The sequence below is a fragment of the Helobdella robusta genome (assembly GCF_000326865.2).
Source record: "Helobdella robusta unplaced genomic scaffold HELROscaffold_41, whole genome shotgun sequence".
Classification (NCBI taxonomy): Eukaryota; Metazoa; Annelida; class Clitellata; order Rhynchobdellida; family Glossiphoniidae; genus Helobdella; species Helobdella robusta.
In genome coordinates, this window is record NW_008704941.1 from 99,538 (window position 1) to 119,486 (window position 19,949).

At 37.2% G+C, this 19,949-nt stretch overlaps 4 protein-coding genes across 4 annotated transcripts; 3 read left to right on the forward strand and 1 right to left on the reverse strand.

The window, feature by feature from the left end:
- Nucleotides 1-6,627: 6,627 nt before the first annotated feature.
- HELRODRAFT_177081 (hypothetical protein) lies at nt 6,628-9,258 on the forward strand (the record flags this gene model as incomplete). Its single annotated transcript, XM_009025313.1, has 4 exons — nt 6,628-6,650; nt 6,775-6,892; nt 8,907-8,956; nt 9,108-9,258. The coding sequence occupies 4 exons, from the start codon at nt 6,628-6,630 to the stop codon at nt 9,256-9,258; spliced, it is 342 nt and encodes a 113-aa protein (XP_009023561.1).
- A 2,316-nt stretch (nt 9,259-11,574) lies between these two features.
- On the forward strand, nt 11,575-11,880 carry HELRODRAFT_177082 (hypothetical protein; the record flags this gene model as incomplete). The annotated part of the gene is made up of 1 exon (XM_009025314.1): nt 11,575-11,880. The coding sequence occupies one exon, from the start codon at nt 11,575-11,577 to the stop codon at nt 11,878-11,880; it is 306 nt and encodes a 101-aa protein (XP_009023562.1).
- Nucleotides 11,881-13,698: 1,818 nt separating this feature from the next.
- HELRODRAFT_177083 (hypothetical protein) lies at nt 13,699-14,831 on the reverse strand (the record flags this gene model as incomplete). Its single annotated transcript, XM_009025315.1, has 2 exons — nt 13,699-14,034; nt 14,763-14,831. 2 exons carry the CDS (start codon nt 14,829-14,831, stop codon nt 13,699-13,701), a joined length of 405 nt encoding a protein of 134 aa, XP_009023563.1.
- A 637-nt stretch (nt 14,832-15,468) lies between these two features.
- On the forward strand, nt 15,469-19,723 carry HELRODRAFT_177084 (hypothetical protein; the record flags this gene model as incomplete). The annotated part of the gene is made up of 3 exons (XM_009025316.1): nt 15,469-15,475; nt 15,641-16,125; nt 19,517-19,723. 3 exons carry the CDS (start codon nt 15,469-15,471, stop codon nt 19,721-19,723), a joined length of 699 nt encoding a protein of 232 aa, XP_009023564.1.
- Nucleotides 19,724-19,949: the final 226 nt, after the last annotated feature.

Consider the following 19,949-nt stretch of genomic DNA (forward strand, 5'->3'; position numbering starts at 1 on the left):
CTTCGTCAAATCAATTATTCGTTAAAAAAAGGTTATCTGGGCCCATAACCTATCTTGTAACGTAGATCGTTCAACAAATTTATATTAATATAATATTGAAAAACATTAAAATAAAAAAATAAACTTAGAAACGTTATTGACTCGTTTATTATCAACCGAAACAACAAAAAGAGAATTTATATACAAAGCAAAGAACATTTAGCCAAACAAATCGATGTGTATCATAATGTTTTAAAATAAAACATATAACTTAACACAAACTGTCCTCGTGGAATCTACGCCGACGTCCAAAATACCAAATATCATTGCTGGAAGAAAATTCCTGGTTTAGATCAACGAAAGCGGCAGAATTCCGTTCCAGATACTGAACGTATTGGAAAATGCAATAAGAATAAAGGATGGCAGAGTGATTGGCAGCACCCAGCCAATAAATACCATAAAAAGTGTTGACGTAGAACTAAAAAATGGTATGGGGGAAAAGAATTGCAAAGACATTGAAAGCCTTCAATACAACCTATTGGACGAAACAATCTTCATCGAAGAAGAACGAAGGAAGGCCGAGACACTGTTAGTCAAGTATTTGGATATACTCTCGACCGGCAACAACGAACAATAGAGAAGACGTCTAGTATTTAACAGTATAGACACTCAAAATTGCAAACTTATCAGACAAGTTCCACGACGCCTTCCACTGTCAAAGCAGGTAGAATCCGATGAGATGATCTCTACGATCCAAAAGCAAGGCGCGATCGAACCATCGACAAGTCCCTGGACATCTCCAGTCGTTCTAGTCATGAAAAAAAATGGTAGTAATTGCTTTTGCGTGGACTACTAAAAACTGAATGCGGCCACCAAAAAAGATAGCTATCCGCTTCCAAGGATTGACAATATAATGGATACCTTATCCAGTTCTCTGTGGTTTTCGACTTAAAATCTGAAAAGCGGGTACTGGCAGATTGAAGCATGTGATAGGCGTGGATCTTTTTGTCATATTCGAACCCGGTACTGCGAAACAGCACCAGGCGACCTTAACCACTAGGCCATCACGCCGCAAACAGTGATACCCAGTAATAAAACAACTGATCTTTTTAAAGAAATGCACGGTGGATCGTCTGGAGGTCACTTGGGAGTCAACAAAACTTAAGATAGGGTTCAAAAGAAGTTTCATTAGTTTTGCGCCCGTGAGGACGTAGAGAGCTAGTACCTGAATTGCACCAGGTGTGCAGATATAAAAGGGCTCAAAAGAAGCCTCCGTGGGCCGATGCAGGCCCACAATGTCGGCGCTCCTTTTGAAAGGATTGCTGTAGACATTGCAGGATCATACCCTAAATCAAAGAAGGGTAATCGGTACATCTTGGTAGTCGCTGATTATTTCAGCAAATGGCCGGAAGTTCACCCGATACCTAACCAGGAAGCCCACACGATTGCAAATAAAATCTAAATCTAGGATACGTCGTTACCTATTTGGATCAGGGTAGAAACTTTGAAACACAATCATTTGGGAAAATGTGCCGGTTCCTAGGAATTAATAAAACCCGAACAACACCACTCCATCCACAGTCCGACGGAATGGTGGAACTCTTCAATCAAACCATCATCAAACACTTGGTCAGAGTTGTCGAAAAGAACCAAAAAGGCAGGGATCGGCAGATACCCCTGTTCCAGATGGCATATCGGAGTGCCACGTACGCACCACTGCAGAAACTCTATCCAAAGTCCTTTTCTGAACCACGTTAAAAACTCTAGCGGACATAAATACAGTTTTCCGCCGGAGACTCCCAACTGGTAACAAAATACGTCGAAGAACTTTGCCAAAAGTTGGACAATATTTACCAAAACGTATGAATCAGAACGGAAGAAAGCACAGAAAAAACTAAAACTTGGTACAATATCAAGGGCAGAAGCTAGGGTTTAACGAAAACGACCTAGTCTGACTGTACAACCCCCGATAAAAAAAGGGTGATGCCCAAAATTCCAAAGAAATTGGGAAAGCCCGTTTAAAGTCATTAACAGAATAAATGACGTGGTTTACAGAATCCAAGAGCATGAGAGACAGCGGGCAAAAATGAAGGTTGTTCATTTAGACAGGTTAGCCCCCTATTCATCAGAATAAAGAAGTAAGGCCTATGTTAGGGACGAACAGGATAAGGTGGGGTAATGTTATTACCGCGGGAATGATCGAATTGCGTTATATTATTTATTATTTGATTATTGTTATTTTTGCTATATTTGTAATCTTTGGATAGAGGATCGTAAAGGTTGGCCCAAGGAGAGGCCTATTTACCAATATACAACACTTTCTCATGGGTTGAAATAGGGATATGCAAAGAACCTCAATTTTTTCAGTTTTTAATTATTTTCGGTAATGTTGATTTTATTTTTTTAAATGTATACCAAATAAAAATATTTAATTACCACATTGAATAACAATTAAAAAAAATTAAAATTTTAACATTTTAAATAAAAGTAATATTCCAAAATAAGTAAACATACGATCGTAACTTTTGACTCAAACGGTAAAAAATCACCCTCCAAGTCCCCTCCTTGTTCGACCGTTAAAAATGAGGGAAGGCCGTTATATTTATTCTAGTTATGTGGGTTGATCTATTTATACACCATATAGAGTCAGGTTTACTTACAGTCAGGTTTTCCAGCAAAGAGAACGTGATTTATGTACAGCTACATGGATTAGTTTATTGTTTCTATTACTGTTGGTATTTAAATAAATGCTCAACAAAGTTTGCGCTTGAAGCAATTGTGTTCATCTGTCGGAAATCTTGAACCTACGGAATAACGAACACTCGACGATCGTTGGAAGTTACAACACTGGTGTTTGAAATATAGAGATAATTGAAGTTAAAACATCGGTTTTGGTAGTTACGAGATCAAGGGTTACAACAATATGCAACATAAAATGTTATTCAAGCTATAATTTCAACAATGATTTCTTATTGGTCTTGTGGCCGAGTGGTTAGCGTGTCCGACCCGGGTTCGAATTTTGCAGTTTCTACAGGTTCATCCAGGTAGCCGACCCCCGGCCAACCCAGCCGTCTATCCTTTCGAGGTTGGTAAATGGGTAGACGACGTAAGTTGTCGCATGTTGGCCGGCGAGATGGCTCAGTGGTTCAAATGCGCGCTGAGTCAAACATCTCAATGGCTATCATATATTCAGCGTATATGATGCGTGCTTAACATAAACATAAACACATGTGTACGTCGTGTGAAAAGAATAAACAGTCTTTGTGGCGAAGATGGCTGCTTCAAATCAATAGATGAGGATTTGAAGAACATAATAAAAAAAAGATATATAAATATATATCTGTAACATTGTAAGTGGTTCTGCGTATGTCAAAGCTGCAATAATAAAGATTAATAAAAAAAATTATCTATTTTGATATTAACATTGTTAAACTTTTGTATCTATTTACTGTCAAATCATGATTTAAGCAAAAAAAATTTTTATAATTTTTTTTAGAAAGAAAACTCATGCGGAAAATGTGCAAAAATGGTAATTACATATTTAAAAAATATGCATAAGTTGTTTTAATGTTACATATTAATCTAACAGAAAGAATTAACATCGAAAATCGGATTTCTAAAGGTAAGACGTTAAAGTTATCTGCAATACATTATATTAAATAAGCAATACAATATAATAAAATAAATATATTTACGTCACTAAAGAATTTTAAACTGGCGCTCTTCAATCCAGGATCTGACGGAAAAACCAGGGCTCGCTATATTGACAAGTTATCGAGAAAACTATTTCCTTTCGCTTTTGCATTTTTTAATTTTATTTATTGGACAAAATTTGCTTTTCCTGGACAGAAAAACGATGACGATTGATAAAACTATTTTTACAGTTAAATTATTACAGTTCATGCTACTAATAATATTATCAGTTTGTAACAAATTATGTTTGTTGTTTTAATAACTGTTCTATATCCCATACCTATTGTACACAAGTGTTTTCTCAGTTATTTACTAGAAGCAAAAGCAGTATTGACGTCACGTATCCATTATACACAATTTATGCTGAGTTCCCAAACTGTGTAACTAGATTACAATGTCGTAAATGCTTCAAAGCCAACGTTCCGATAATAAGATTTACTGGGAAGCGAGAAGACAGTAAAGTCACTCGTTCTTTGTTAAAATGTATCGGATTAATACCGAAGCCGTAATTAAGTTAAACTACGATAATACCAAATGCGGATTATAATACTAAGGGCAAATTTTATATAATAAAACGACGCAAATGATTCTAGGTCAACATTATTCATAAGTGGTATAGCTCAATTTCTTCACATTTAACAAGATTTCATGTGCAACCGTTATCAAATATCAAGTTCATTCGAGCTGCCAAACATTAAAGTATGTTTTATGTTAGATTATTGATTAAATATAACATTTAAGAAATAATTATTAAACAATGAATTCTACTAAAATTTTATTTTTGATTTTAATGAACCTTACGAACCAGCAGTTATACCACGCAGTCACTTGCGCGGGCTAGCTACTTCTAAAATTTGAAAACGTTTGTATGCAGAGAAACGTAAAATTTAATCCAATCAATTTCAAATTAATCTGTCAGATGTTGAAATTGAGACCAAACGACCCGATCTACGAGTGATTTTCGTTGTTTTCGTTTTGCATTTATAGGTACTTTGTAAAACGCCAAGATTTTTATGATTCGTTTGATTTTATTTCATTTCATTTTAAACAATTTTGAATAGAATTTTAAATATATCTGCTTTTAAAATTCAATGAAGTGTGTTGTTCGATTTACGGAAATGGTCAGTCAACTGGTCTTTAAAGCGCTATTTCCGCAATGTTCAACAGATTTTTTAAAAAGATAAGTCTTGAGATGAAGTAGTTAGAGATTGAGATAGAAAGTTCTAGAAAAAAAGACCAGAAAAGGCAAACGCAGATTTAGCATAAGAGTGCTTAACATGAGTTAAGAAGAAGTAAGAACGGGAAGACGATCGTAAGCCGGGACCGGGAAGTTTAGGTTTGGTTAATATATATGATACTCTAGGAAATAATTCAGATTGAAACTTGTTCATAAATAAACAAATTTAAAAAAATTATTCTATATTTTATAAGTAGCCAGTATAAGAGAACAAGGTAGGGAGATATATGAGAATAGTTAGAAAACTAAACGAGCAGCAGAGTTAAAAGCTTCACTTAGAGGATAGCGTGTAGAATCAAGAAGACTATAAAAAGTGAGTTACAGTAATCAATCTTAGATAAAACTAATCTTAAAACTATTGAAATAACAAGTAGGAAAAGAGTAGGAGAGTAGGATCGTAAAAAAAGCAAAAGTTTTTTTCATCCGCGTAGATGAAAGTAAGAGCTTTTGGCAACAGTATTAATCTGAAAAAAAGAAACATGCTAGAATTTTCTTTTTCTTCTGTAGTTTTACGGCGTTTTAGCATTGATAGGCTGTCTTTACGCCTTTGGTCTTTATTGTGAATCTTTTGAAAAGCGGGACAATAAGATGTTGTTAAAAATGTTGAAAATGTATGTATGTATTGAAAAAAAAGGAGACTAAACGTTTAGTTATTTCTGAAATTCTCTGGTATTTCTTTGATAACGCCGATGATTTTGCTAATCAGCTAATGTTTTGTTTATGAGTACTTACTGATTTTTATACTAATGATGAACTTACTCAAGGTAAAAAATTGTTATTAAGCGATTTTGAAAGTGTAAAAAAGAATAAAAAAGAAAAAAATCACGAGTAAAACCCGTGGAAATTCAAACTTGGATAAAGCAATGGACATTGTGGAAATTATTAATTACATGACTGCTAATGATCTATTGCAAAATATGCCGCAATATGTTTTTATGAGTCCCCATGGGATACCTCGAGACTCGACAAAAGAATTTTTGAATTTAATTAAATTAAATAACGAAAAAATGGCAGTTAATTTTAATTCACTAACTAATATTAATGAGTAGCTGTTAGCCCACGTCAAGGTTTTAAATGTATCCATGAATAACGTACATTCATAAGTTACGTGTAATTCAACCTTTCCTACAGATAAAATAAAAACAAAGTGTATGGATACTAACAAAAAATTTGCAGGCAACAAAAACGAATTTTTTTAAAGATTTACAGCAACTAATAATAATATAAAAATTTATGGTCGGAACAAATACCTTCACCTATCGGATATGAAAATTTACCATTTAGCCCCGTGGTTAAAAAAATAAACCGAAGTTAAACGCTATCAAAAAAGTTGTCGGGAAAAGAGTTGAAGAACACAGTTCATTAAAAGCAGATAAAACTTTAATTAAAAAAGCAGTTTTTTCTCTAAGCAGCATTCAAAAATGCCATCGAAGTGTTGTGACTGATTTTCTAACGACAAATGGCGTAAATGTTTTATAATGCTATCCTGTGATCAATGGCGTAAATGTTTTATCATGCTATCCTGTGATCAAACAATCAGTAATCTTGTTGAAAGATGGAGGAAACAAAGATGATTTAAAATCAACCGTCTTCAGAGTTTGTGTTGAAATCGATAATGGAAAAAAATTGAAAGATCCAAATTTTATGTTAAAAACATAATCGTGCGTGATTGGAAATTTAAATCGAAGATTTCTGATGATGATAAAAAAAGGATCATAATGGCTACAGCGGATCCACCGAGGTTAGATGAAAATGTTTATAATATGAAGAGTACGTTTGACACCGCTTATAACTGGTGGTTGTCGTCAGGATGGGTGTCCGGATGTAAAGACTTTTTCCCAAAATACTCTTATGCCATCACAAAGAAAAACAACGGCCCTTAGTCTCCAGCAAGCCTTAAGTGATCAAGGGGTGCTAAGAATCCCTGGAAAGTATGCAATAGCGGAGGGATGTTGCAGAAAAATTCAGAATGGCCCCTCTATGGTACATTTTAATGAACGCTGTAACTACAGTTTGTAGGAAAACTGTTACAAAACGTCAGCATGAACGTGACACTTGGTGGTGGAATGACAGTGTACAAAACTCAATAGCTGAAAAGAAAGTTGCATACAAGCAATGGCAAAAATCAAAGTCTGTTGATGACCATAAAATTTTCCGTGAGAAGAACAACTATGCAAGACGTCAAGTTGCACTGGCTCGGACAGATCAGTGCAGGGATTGGCTCACTAAAAGCAAAGGTGAACAAATGAAATCTCTGTATCGTATAGCAAAACAAGCAAAGCGTACGAAAAAAGACATAGTTGGTGCCTCATGTATCAAAAACGACAAAAATGAAATGGTTCTTGAACAAGATGAGATCAAGTTACAATGGAGAAAATACTTCAACCGTCTGTTAAACGAAACAAATCCCATCAATGTTAACTTTGACGCTCCACCCATAGAAGATCCGATTGCAGACATCACTGTAGAGGAGCTTACAGAAGCTCTGAAAGCTATGAAGGATGGAAAGGCAGCAGGGCCCTCTGGACTCACAAATGACATTATCAAAACATCTGGTACTGCTGGTATTCAAACGTTACTACAACTTTGCCGTGAAATCTGGAGAAATTGCTCAACGCCGACTGAATGGAACTATAGCATGACAGTCCCGCTATACAAAGGCAAAGGTGATCCATTGAACTGTTCATCATATCGGGTTATACGTCTGTTAGAACACTCCCTGAAAATTGTCGAAAAAATCATTGAGAGAAGATTAACGTCGTGCATCACAATCGGAAATTATCAATTTGGTTTTCTAGCGACATCCCTCGGCAACTGCAAGAGAAGTACCTCGCAAAGCATCAACAACGATCACACATTTTTGTAGACCTGGAAAAAGCATTTGATCGAGTTCCCCGTGAAGCAATCAGATGGAGTCTACGTCGACAACTCATTCCAGAATATCTTGTTCGACTTGTGATGGAAATGTATACGAATACTAAGACTCTTGTCAGCACAACGGTTGGAAACACAGATGCATTTGACATCGGCATTGGAGTTCACCAAGGCTCGATTCTCAGTCCACTGTTATTTATAACTGTGATGGAAGAAATCACAAAACCGATACGCACTGGTGACATTTGGAATCTAGTATATGCTGATGATATCGTTTTAACAGCCACGTCTGAGCAGAATGCAGCACAGATGTTTGAAGATTGGAACATCAGACTCGACGATCAACATCAGCAAAACCAAAGCAATGAACACTGGTGAACCCATCTAATCCACAGCTACTGGACGATGGCCCTGTTCAGTGTGTAAAGCTGGGGTAGATAACAATTCAATCAAGTGTCAGCAGTGTAACCAGTGGTGTCACAAACGTTGTTCAAAAATAATTGGTACTTTATCTAAAGTGTCCAATTTTGTTTGTCCTGCTTGCATCAATCCACAACAACAAATTCGAAATAGCACTGTTTTTGAAGCCATTAAAATAGAGAAAGTCACATCGTTTCAATATCTAGGGGATGTTCTGGATTGTACTGGAACAGCTAAAGCTGCCGTTCGAGCATGCATACGTGCAGCGTGGAATAAATGGCATCTCCTTGCCTCTATATTGATGCGGCGTGACATCCCACTAACAATACGTTCAAGACTTTATAAAGCTGTGATACGTCCGGTGTTGTTATATGGTGCAGAAACATGGCCAATGACAACCAAACTGGAACAACTTCAACGAACCAACACAAAAATGCTCCGATGGATGCAACGAATTAGTCTGAAGGGCCACATCAAATCTACCGAAATTCTGCGTCGTGCTGGTTTAGATGATAAAAAGGACAAATTGGGAGGTGGTGTCGCTGCTATGTGTCAGATAGGTTAAACTGCAAGGTTCGTGATGAAATCAACAAAAATCTTCCACTTGATTTTGAAACATTGGTCTTATAATTTTTTCACCAAAAACCTGAAAAAAATAAAATTATAATTTTATATATATGTTATCTTAAACCTTATTCGGCAGGCTACTGACGAGTCTCATGAGAGACGAAACGTACGTCTGGCCTATGGCGGGTAATGATTTACCAATAATACCTCTTGCGACTGAATGGGTTCTTAAACCTTGTAACAACGAGATGTGTTCTTACCTATTGGTCGCGACACCTCAATTTGAGTTTCTTGGTTACAATAATTGAGTTGTGTTATCTTAAACCTTATTTGGCAGGCTACTGACGAGTCTCGTGAGAGACGAAACGTACGTCTGGCCTATGGCGGGTAATGGTTTACCAATAATACCTCTTGCGACTGAATGGGTTCTTAAACCTTGTAACACCGAGATGTTGTTCTTACCTATTGGTCGCGAGACCTCAATTTGAGTTTCTTGGTTTCAATAATTGAGTTGTGTATTGTTGAACCGCACATCCCTAATCTAAGCATGTGACGACTTACTATATATAGCTTCAACACAAAGACAACAGCCCTTCTTCTTGCGATATTTTACGATCGAACTTCTCTTTGTCTAATTGCATTGCCGAACACGTTTTTATTTATTTTGTATTGCGCAAATAAATACGTTATAAACATTCTTACTTGTTGTTTCTTATATCTAAAGAAACTCGCAACAGTATCTTAAACCTTATTCGGCAGGCTACTGACGAGTTTCGTGAGAGACGAAACGTACGTCTGGCCTATGGCGGGTAATGGTTTACCAATAAAATTATAATTATAACGTATCGATCTACATCTTACGACTTAGATGAATATTTTTGCCACTTAGAAGAAGCAATAACTTTTATAAGTTCAGAAAATAAATCGCTATTCATCACTGGTGATTTCAATATTGATTGCTTTGATTCGATTGGCTCCAGTGACAAAACAAAACTACAACAGTTAATGATTGCATTTATGGTCTGATGCAAACCATTCACGTACCAACTAGAATATCCGTCCTCAAACAGTCACTACTCGGCAATATATTTTTAAAAACAAATCATAACAGTTTTCTCTGTGGAACAATTGATTGTGATTTGTCTTATCATTTACCAGTTTTTGTGTGCATACGTGAGTCAAATTGTGCTAAGCATTCAACAAAAACCTTTTTTTTAATTGAAAAAAACTTTTATTACAATTACGAATGTAAATCGATCAAAAAGTTTTCTTTTCCAGCACATCGTATAAAAAAATTAAATGAAATGTGTTTGTAAATGTTGATATGGCTTTTGAAAGGTTTATCAAAATTTTTCAGTTCTGTTTCTATGATGCATGTTTAATACAATCACTGAAGAAAAATTTTTTTTGATGAAACAAAAACCATGGGTATCAAAAGATATTAAACAAATGATTAACAAACAAAATATTTATACAAAATGTTTCTGAAAAATCCTGTTAAGGAAAAATATGAAAAATTCAAAAACTATAGTCGATTTTGTTTAAAGTTGATAACGAAGTCAAAACGTCAATTTATTTTCAACAAATTGAGCAAAACAAAAAAGATATTAGAAAAATATGGTCAATTATAAAAGAAGTTTCAAATATTTCTGTTAGACAGACACGGTTCTAATATTCAATTAACTTCAAACGACCAATTGATAGAAGATCCTGAAAATTTTAACGTGAATAATAATTGGAAATTATATCTTCACAACAGGATTTCGAATTCATCTTTTTGTGTTTATGTATCTACGACTAAATTGTTGATTCCAAAATTTTCCAATGGCCTGGATAACATTCCAACAAAAGTCATTATAGAAACAATCAACTCAACAGCAACTATTCTTGAACACATCATCAATTTTTCCATTATAGAAGGTGTCTTTCCGCAGTGCTTAAAAATTTCAAAAGTTATACCAATAGAAAAAGAAACTGGAAACAATGATGTATCCAATTTTTGACCCATTTCACTCTTGTAAACTTTCTCTAAAATTATAGAAAAATTAATGCATAAAAAAATCACATCTTATTCACAAAATAATAATATTCCTTCTAGTCACCAGTTTAGTTTTCGTGAAAAATACTCGACAGAACTTATTATAAAACTAATAAGAAAAATCAAAATACTCACGGAAAAAAACATTTTGTTGTTGGAACTTGGTTGATCTTTTCAAAGCTTTTGATTGCATCGATCATGCAATTTTATTAAGCAAGCTGGAACACTATGACATAAGGGGTGTGATTTTGAAATGGTTCCAAAGCTACTTGTCAGAAAGGAAACAGTTTGTTTGCTGTAAAAACAAGTATTCATCATTAAGGCCAAATGAAGTTGGTGTCCCTCAAGGAAGCATTTTTGGACCACTTTTATTTATTTTGTTCATCAACGACCTTCCAAATGCAACAGACTATTTTGACTATAATTGTTTCGCATTTTTAGTAGCAGAAAAAACACCAACGAAATAATTGAAAAAACAAACGATAACGTAAAACACATTGTTTCTTGGTTTAACAGCAACAGATTAGCAATTAAAAATTCAAAAACTCAAATGATTGTATTGGAACCAATACAATATCTGAATTATAAAAAACCATTCAAAATCAAAATTAATAATCTTGAAATTACTGAAAGTAATTTCAAGAGGTTTATGGAACATAAACTACTGATGTATAGAAACTCTTTATACTGATACTTATACTGATGTATAGAGACTGCTAGAGACCCTTTCTGTGGTTGGTGCTCTCTTTAGAAACAGTGCACTCCTATGGACCAGTGTTCGGACTCAGATAAGCCGCAGAGATGGCTGACCAAGGGCAGCTGTGCCAAAATTATCGAGGTCAAGCCGAGCCACGCTGAAAAGATTAACAAATTAACTTCTGTTATCATCATAAAAGTCCAAAACCTACCCCTCCTACTGACAGAACGTTACAAGTGCTCATTCGTCGGGCACGTCCTAAATAGATCAACCCCCGCCCACGTCGACCCGATTTCTAGCGACTACGTGACTGGTGGAGAAGTCGATGACGTCACAGACGGGAATGTGACGTTGAGATGCGACATGCGACGTTGAGATCCGAAAAATTTTTTCGGCATAATTCACCAAATAAAACAAACCTAGTAAAAATTAAACCTTAAGAAGAAGTTAAACGTTAAAAGTAAAACCTTAACGAAAAGTTACTATAATTTTAACTATTACAATTTAACTGAGGGCAAGAAAATTTGTAAACTAAAACGGAGTTGAACATGTTGAAAGTTATGGAAATCATATAAAATGATTAAGATTTTGAATCAAGTTTTAGTTTACAATTGCGGCATCATACACCAAATGAACAACAACAATGGGACAAAGTTAAACAAATTATTGTAATAAAATTAGTCATTTGATCTGAGGAACAAATGATAAAAATTAATTTTAATCACTAACAGATGGTAAAATGAAATACCAGTTGCATCCATCAGGATGAACTGGTATTTCTAGACCAGAAATTGAGTTTCAAGTTCTATGTTGATTACATATCCAACAAATTGGCAAGATCAATTGGAATAATCAGCAGGGTCAGATTTTACCTCCCAAAACCATGTTTAAACGTGCTTTACAATGCCATATGTTTGCCTAACGTGACGCACAGCAATGTAGTTTGGGCCAGTGCATACCAATCAACCACCTATCCTATCATGATACTGATGAAAAGGGCAATCCGGATTATCACGTTGTCAAGAAAACAAGTTCACACCCATCAACTATTCACAACTAACAATTTAGATTTCAATAAATTGAACTTGGACTGCATCGCCGTTTTTGTTTATAAGCAGCTAACTAATAAGCTCCCGCATATTTCAACTAAAATACTAATTTTTAAATAAAATACTAACTATTTCAACTTAAATACTAACGATAGACGAATAAATAGTATTTTAGCTAACAAATCAAAAAGAATATACTCTTCACATATTATATGTAAAGGTCCAAGAGTATGGAATCATATAATGAAAAATGGTTTTTGTGATGAAAATATGCATATGAACTTCAAAAATAAGTTAAAAAAGTTTTTATTGAAAAACATTTTGTTGTAACGATGTATGTATATACGTATGTATTGTCGGAAATTTTAAAAATAATAATATGAATGAGGAGGAAGTTTTCAAATGATGACTAAGCCCCACGTTGGGCGCCAATTGTCGGAGATTTTAAAAATGATAAAATGATAAGGAGATTTTTAAAGGATGACAAAGCCCCACGTTGGGCGCCAATTGTCGGAAATTTTTAAATAAATGAATGATAAGGAGGTTTTCAAATTATGACTAAGCCCCACGTTGGGCGCCAATTGTCGAAAAATTTATAAATGAAAACAATTGAAACAACTGGTGGTGTGAGGTAATCTCCTCCTCTATCTTTCTCAGGGAATTTTTGTATGGTCCGACAATAATTTTTGTGTATATTTTTATCGTGAGTTCGACCAGTCCTGTGTGGCACTGGGCTTTTTCGAATTTTATTTTACTGAGTAACACACGAACGCGAAAAAAAATATTCGATAACAATTTTATTAATCGACGGAAGTAAATAAAAGGAATTGAACTAATGAACTCTATAATAATGTAAATGTCAATGAACAAACTGGAATACAGGAATTAGAACTCTTCTTGTTGGGTCTTCAACTTAGGATATGTTTCTTGCGGTTTAATCGTAAAACCTCGACGTGTGTATCCGATGGTGATGCCGATACAACTCCAAGAAATAAATAAAAAATGAATCACAAAAAATCGGAGCCTATGGAAATTCCAAGCTGCGAGTGAAACTATACCAATGAGTATAGAATCCAGCAAAGAACCCTAGGTCCACAAATAGCACAAGAAACAAAACAACGAGGCGGATTCGTTTTCACAGAACTCAAGGCCTGTTTTCACTGGGCCTGTCTGTCAGTCGGTCGGCTTTCGCACAACCCTGGCCTGTTTTCACTGGGCCGTCAAGTCTGATCGGCTTTCGCACGACCAAGGGCCTGTTTTCAATGGGCCTGTCTGTCAGTCGGTCGGCTTTCGCACAACCCTGGCCTGTTTTCACTGGGCCGTCAAGTCTGATCGGCTTTCGCACGACCAAGGGCCTGTTTTCACTGGGCCTGTCAGTCAGTCGGTCGGCTTTCGCACAACCCTGGCCTGTTTTCACTGGGCCGTCGAGTCTGATCGGCTTTCGCACGACCAACACAAGACAACAAGAGTCAGAACAACACTGGAAACAAATTGTGACTCTAGTACGCGTGCGAAACTATGCCAATGAGCATAGAGTCTCGTACCAAATCCACTTTTGAGAACTTAAGACGTTTCTGAAACTATGCCAATGAGCATAGAATCACGCATTAAGTCTCTTAGATACCAGAATAGGCACTGATTACTCGAAGCTGCCTAACTGGTGAACCCAAGGCTGACTCTTTGAGAACTTAAGACGTTTCTGAAACTATGCCAATGAGCATAGAATCACGCGTTAAGTCTCTTAGGGACCAGAAGAGGCACTGATTATTCGAAGCTGCCTCACTAGTCAACCCCCAGTCTTTCTCTCTTTTCACACCCTTCCTTATCAAAGCAAAATTAGATTTTGTTTCGGGTGTTTTAAAAACATAAAAATTTCCAAGGTATGTCCAATTAATAAAAAAAACTACTAATTAAATTTTAAAATAATTTGTAATAATTTATGACGTCATCTAAATTGCAAAACAAAAAAAATCGTCGTCACCTATCGAGTAAATTAACTTGCACCATGCCCCCTATCGAGTGAATAAATTTCGCGTTGAAAATTTTGCAGTATTTTTAGTCAGTATTATTTCATAATTCTGACAGTATGTTTGGCTTCAAACGGGTTGACTATGCCGGGGGTGGGGATGAGAAATGGCGGTAGGTATCTCACCTCGATCAATCAAATCCTACTCCTGGCCTTCACGTGGCGAAGCTGTTTAAACTAACAGGAGAGGGCGAAGGCGAGTAACTGGCGCCATAACCAGACGTTCCGGGCAGGTGGAGCTCGTTAGCCATGGCTGGTCATTCATCTAGGAAAAGAAAAACTCTGACTTAAAACCTTCGCTGCTTTGCAGCCACACCCATTCATGGGAAGGTTATGGGAGTAAACCCAAACAGAAAATCGCTAGCACCTGCAGTTGGCTATGAGGATGGTTTTGCTCATCAACTCGGTGTCAGTTCCGACTAAACTGCTGCGTCCATACTGGTCAGTCATCACGTCGCAATTTATTGTGCTTGCTGACAACGGCCTTTGTGGAAAGAGAGGGTGTGGCTAGTTCTCAAAAAACTCTTCCCACCTTAAACTAATTCAATTGTGCAGGTTGTCTTCGGTAGATGCTGTGAGCGTGAAAGCCATGCGGCGACTGGAGAATGACGACGGGCACAGGTAGAGGATACTACTGGAAGTGTCTAGCCACTATCCAGCACCTAGGCGGCCTTGGTGTGATGGTCGCTCGTTACTGAGGGCTACAGTGGCGTTCGGCCCTGCCTTGGCGACAAAGCAGCCCTATTTAGAAAGGGGACTGGAAAATGTGTCCTAAAAAAAGCTAGCCCAACAAAACCGGTCTTGTTGGCTGACTGCGGCTGACTGGATATCCATTTTCTGCGGCAAAAATATACATAAATCTAAAAAGAAAATACTAAACCTTGCGGCATGGAACGTGCACACATTGTTGGAGAATAGTGATCGACATGAACGTAGGACCGCCATCGTGGCGCGTGAGCTGGCTCGTTTTAAAATAGATATTGCTGCACTGAGTGAGACAAGATTATCCAATGCTTTACAATTTGAAGAAAAAGGTGCTGGATACACCTTTTTCTGTCAGGGGCATCCGGCAGGAGAAGCGCAGCTGCTATTCGCCCACACTGGGAGCATCGGAGGAAAAAAAATCGTTTCTATGAACAGCTTAACACAGCTGTGAACGCGACGCCTTTCGAACACCAGTTGTTTGAGCTGGGTGACTTCAACGCACGAGTGGGTTTAGATCACGACATATGGCGTGGGGTACTGGGAAGAAATGGGCTTGGTAAAGTGAATTCAAATGGAATCAGGCTTCTTGAGTTCTGCGCAGTTCAAAAGCTGGCTGTGACAAACACGGTCTTCCAACAGTCAAACAAGCTAAAGACTACATGGATGCACCCACGATTGGGACATTGGCACCTGATCGACTACGTCATCAAAAGACAAAGGGACCTACGCAACGTTCGCCTCACAAGAGCGATTCGAGCGACAACTCTATGGTCGGATCATCGTCTTGTCAAAATGTCCATATTTTTGTTGGTCAAGCCAGTCAAAAGGCATCATAGGGTGGTAAAATCCGACAGGTTGGATGTAGCTAAACTGGAGGACAGGTCAACTCAGAAGTCTTTCAGCCAGGCATTATGCATCAAAATGGCTGAGAATACTGATTTTGATTGGCCGCATTTTCAAACGGTCATACAAAAGGTTGCAGGAAATGTGCTCGGTCACCGCCGGGGTGGGCATCGAAACTGGTTCGATGAACGAGATACGGAAGCTCGTAGATTGCTGGATGTGGTGCACAAAACACATCTGGCTTGGATAAACAACAAAAGCAATGATGCAAAGAAGGTAGCCTACTCAAATGCACAAAGTATCTTGCAGAGGGAGCTGCGCAGAATGAAGGAGTCTTGATGGTCGGCGAGGGCTGATGAATAACAGGTAGCTGATAACCGTGGTGGTCTGAAGCTATTTTATAAAGGCCTTAAAATGGTATATGGTCCACGTGACTCGGGAGGTATACCGGTGCGTTCACGTGATGGTACGTCGTTGATTAAGGATGGGTCTGGCATCTTGGCTCGCTGGAGAGAGCACTTCTACGAGGTGCTAAATCAAAAGACCTTCTTTGATGACTCGGTCCTGTCTGAACTGCCGGATTGGGAGCCAAATTATGATCTTGAAGTTCCCCTTAGTTTGCAGGAAGTGGATAAAACAATATCTCGGTTGTCATCTGGTAAGGCGCCGGGTTTGGATGGGTTGCCTGCAGAGCTGTTCAAACACGGTGGTTTGCATCTCAGGAAGAGATTGGTGGAGCTTTTTGAACGCATGTGGGCAGAGCGGTCGGTTCCCCAGAAAATCAAAAACGCTCTGATCGTTCACATATTTAAAAAAAAAAGATGATCGATCAAACTGCGACGACCACAGAAGAATCTTTCTGCTTTCCATACCTGGGAAGATACTAGCCAGAGTGATTGCTGAACGCCTGGCAAAACATGTCAACAATCTAGATATCTTTCCGGAGGGTCAGTGTGGATTCAGAGCTGGACGCAGCTCAACCGATATGGTGTTCACTGCGAGGCAACTGCAAGAAAAATGCCGCGAGCAGCAACGGGAACTGTATATGGTTTTTGTTGACCTGACCAAGGCAATTGATTCGGTTGATAGGTCAGCACTCTGGCGCTGCTTGTCAAAAATTGGTTGCCCCTCTGTTTTTGTTGCCGTTGTTCGTTCCTTCCATGAAGGTATGAAAGCGAGTGTGGTTGAAAATGGTGAACGGTCACAGGATTTTGATGTTACAAACGGAACCAAGCAAGGATGCGTTATGGCTCCATTTACTTATGGCTACATACTTTTCATTGATGCTCCGAGTTGCTTTTTGTCACGGTAGTGAGGGGATACCAATCTGCTATTGTATGGATGGGGATGTTTTTAATATTAGACAATTGCAAGCCAAGTCCAAGACACAGATCTCTGTTGTCCGGGACCTATTATTTGCTGATGATTGTGCACTGGTTGCACACACATAGGCCGAGATTTAGACGCTGTTCAACCGCTTTTATAAAACAGCTAAGAGATTTGGACTTACAGTCAATCTGAAAAAACTGAGGTCTTGCATCAGAGCTACTCAGTTTCGTTGGGGGCAATAGCCCATGTGATGGCGGACTACTCGCGTCTCAATTCTGTTGATAGATTTTATCTAGGCGGATATATCTCCAATAATGCAACTATCGATGATGATATTACAGCAAGGCTTGCAAAAGCAGGTGCTGCTTTTAGTATGCTGACCGGGCGTCTTTGGAAAGAGCACGGAAATTACTCTGGCCACCAAAATTGTGGTATACAAAGCAGTTGTGCTCCCTTCACTGCTTTACGGTTGCGAAACTTGGACGTTCTACCGTCGCCACATTCGTAGGCTTGACCAGTTTCATATGAGATGCCTGCGCATGATTGCAGGTATCCGGTGAGAAGACAAGGTCCCAAACACAGTGGTTCTGGCAAAGTGCGGTATAATGGGTGTGGAATCGCTGCTGCTTTAAGCTCAGTTTTGTTGGATAGGGCACGTTATGCATATGCCAGATACAAGAATCCCCAAGCAGGTCTTTTTGGTCAGCTAGCGTCGGAAAATAGACTGGCAAGTGGCCCTGTACGCAGATACAAAAACAGCCTTAAAAAAAATATGAAAAAATGTGGTCTAGACCCCAAGGCTCTTTGTGTTGATGCTCTGCGACGCTCGGAATAGAGAAGGTCTACCCAGTCGGCGGTTTCAGCTTTTGAACTGGCACGCACAGCTGCTCTCGCTGTAAAAAGGACTCGACAAAAACAGACGGCTCAAAGCGGCGATAGTACAGGTGTATGGATTTGTGGAACTTGTGTACAAAAATGTTCGTCAAGGATAGGACTTTTCGCTCATTCTAGGACTCACCGATGACCCAATTCGTCGATTCGACGATGTACTCCATGTATGTATCGTTTTATTAATATTTGATGTGAAATTTAGTTGAATAATTTCATGAAAGTAAATAAAAACCTATTTACAACTAACATGTTTTGCTAACATAATTATGTTTTTTGTTAATACTAACAACTAACACTTTAATTGTGAATTATTCACGGACCATTACATTCAAATTTGCATCATTTATTTAGAAAACTAGAAACATAATTTGTATTTTTTGTTCAGGTGTCATGCTCGATAAATTCCAATAAAAATTCTATCATGGTCTGCCCGCTTCTTATCATTAACATTTTTTTAATTTTTTGGAGCAAAAAAAATTTCGTTTCGTTTACCTCCTTAATGTATGATATTAGGCTTACTGTTTTCATTTTAAAAAATTGAGTGTATATCCTCTAGAATTTGGTATTTTTCTTGCTTTCATTATGTTTAACATTCTATTATTATGTGTTGAAATGTTAATTATACTAGAACCAAAGGTAAAGCCTAGACTAAAAAACTTATGATAATCATCAAGAGTTATAAAAGCAGGTAAAAATAGTAATAGAGTGTTTAGATTAATTAAAACATATTAATTCAAACTTAAAAGGATTTAGTTTAAAATATATAGTCGCACAAAGCAAAAATAAAAAAAAAGACAGAAATTAATTATGAAGAACACTATTGAGATTAGATGGAAAAGTATAAATATAGAAATCGTCAGCATATAATTGACTTGTAAAAAAATTATTAATAATACGAGGTAGTTCAGAAATAAAGAGTATAAATAGAAGAGGGCCAAAAGATATCTATCCTTGAGGTACCCCAAAGTATAAATAGAGGAGTTAGAAGTCACATTATTAGGAACAACAGAAGAAAAACGGTTACAGGGATATGAAGAAAACCAAGTTAGACAAGAATCAGTGACATTAAAAGAATGATCCAACAGTCTCAAGAGAATCGTATGATCAACAGTATAAAAAGCAGAAGAAAAGTCAAGAGCAAAAAAAAGCGTAAAATTATTAACATCAGAGAAAACATCTAATTGCCTCGCTTTTCAAAAGATTCACAACAAAGACCAAAGGCGTAAAGTTAGCCGATCTTAAAACTTTAAAGGGGAGGTGCAAAAATTTTGAAAATGTTTACATTTTTACATGCGAGCCAACATCTTTTGTAATCTGGAAGGTATTGGCCCATGGTTTCTCTAGATCCGCTTTTGGTAGCAGCAGTAATAATTAGATATTATTATTTTTATAAGTAATTATGGTGTATTTCTATATTTAAAAAGTTTTTTTAATATTTGAAATTGTTTTATAAATGAAACATCCGAGATGAAGAATTAGCGTTGAGAATTTTTAGAGATAGTTTATCAAAACTTGGTGTTGTTTACGTCAATTTTTCGATCACAAATCAGCCTGTCAATCAACCAATAGTTGATCAACAAGCCAATAAATCAGTCAATCTT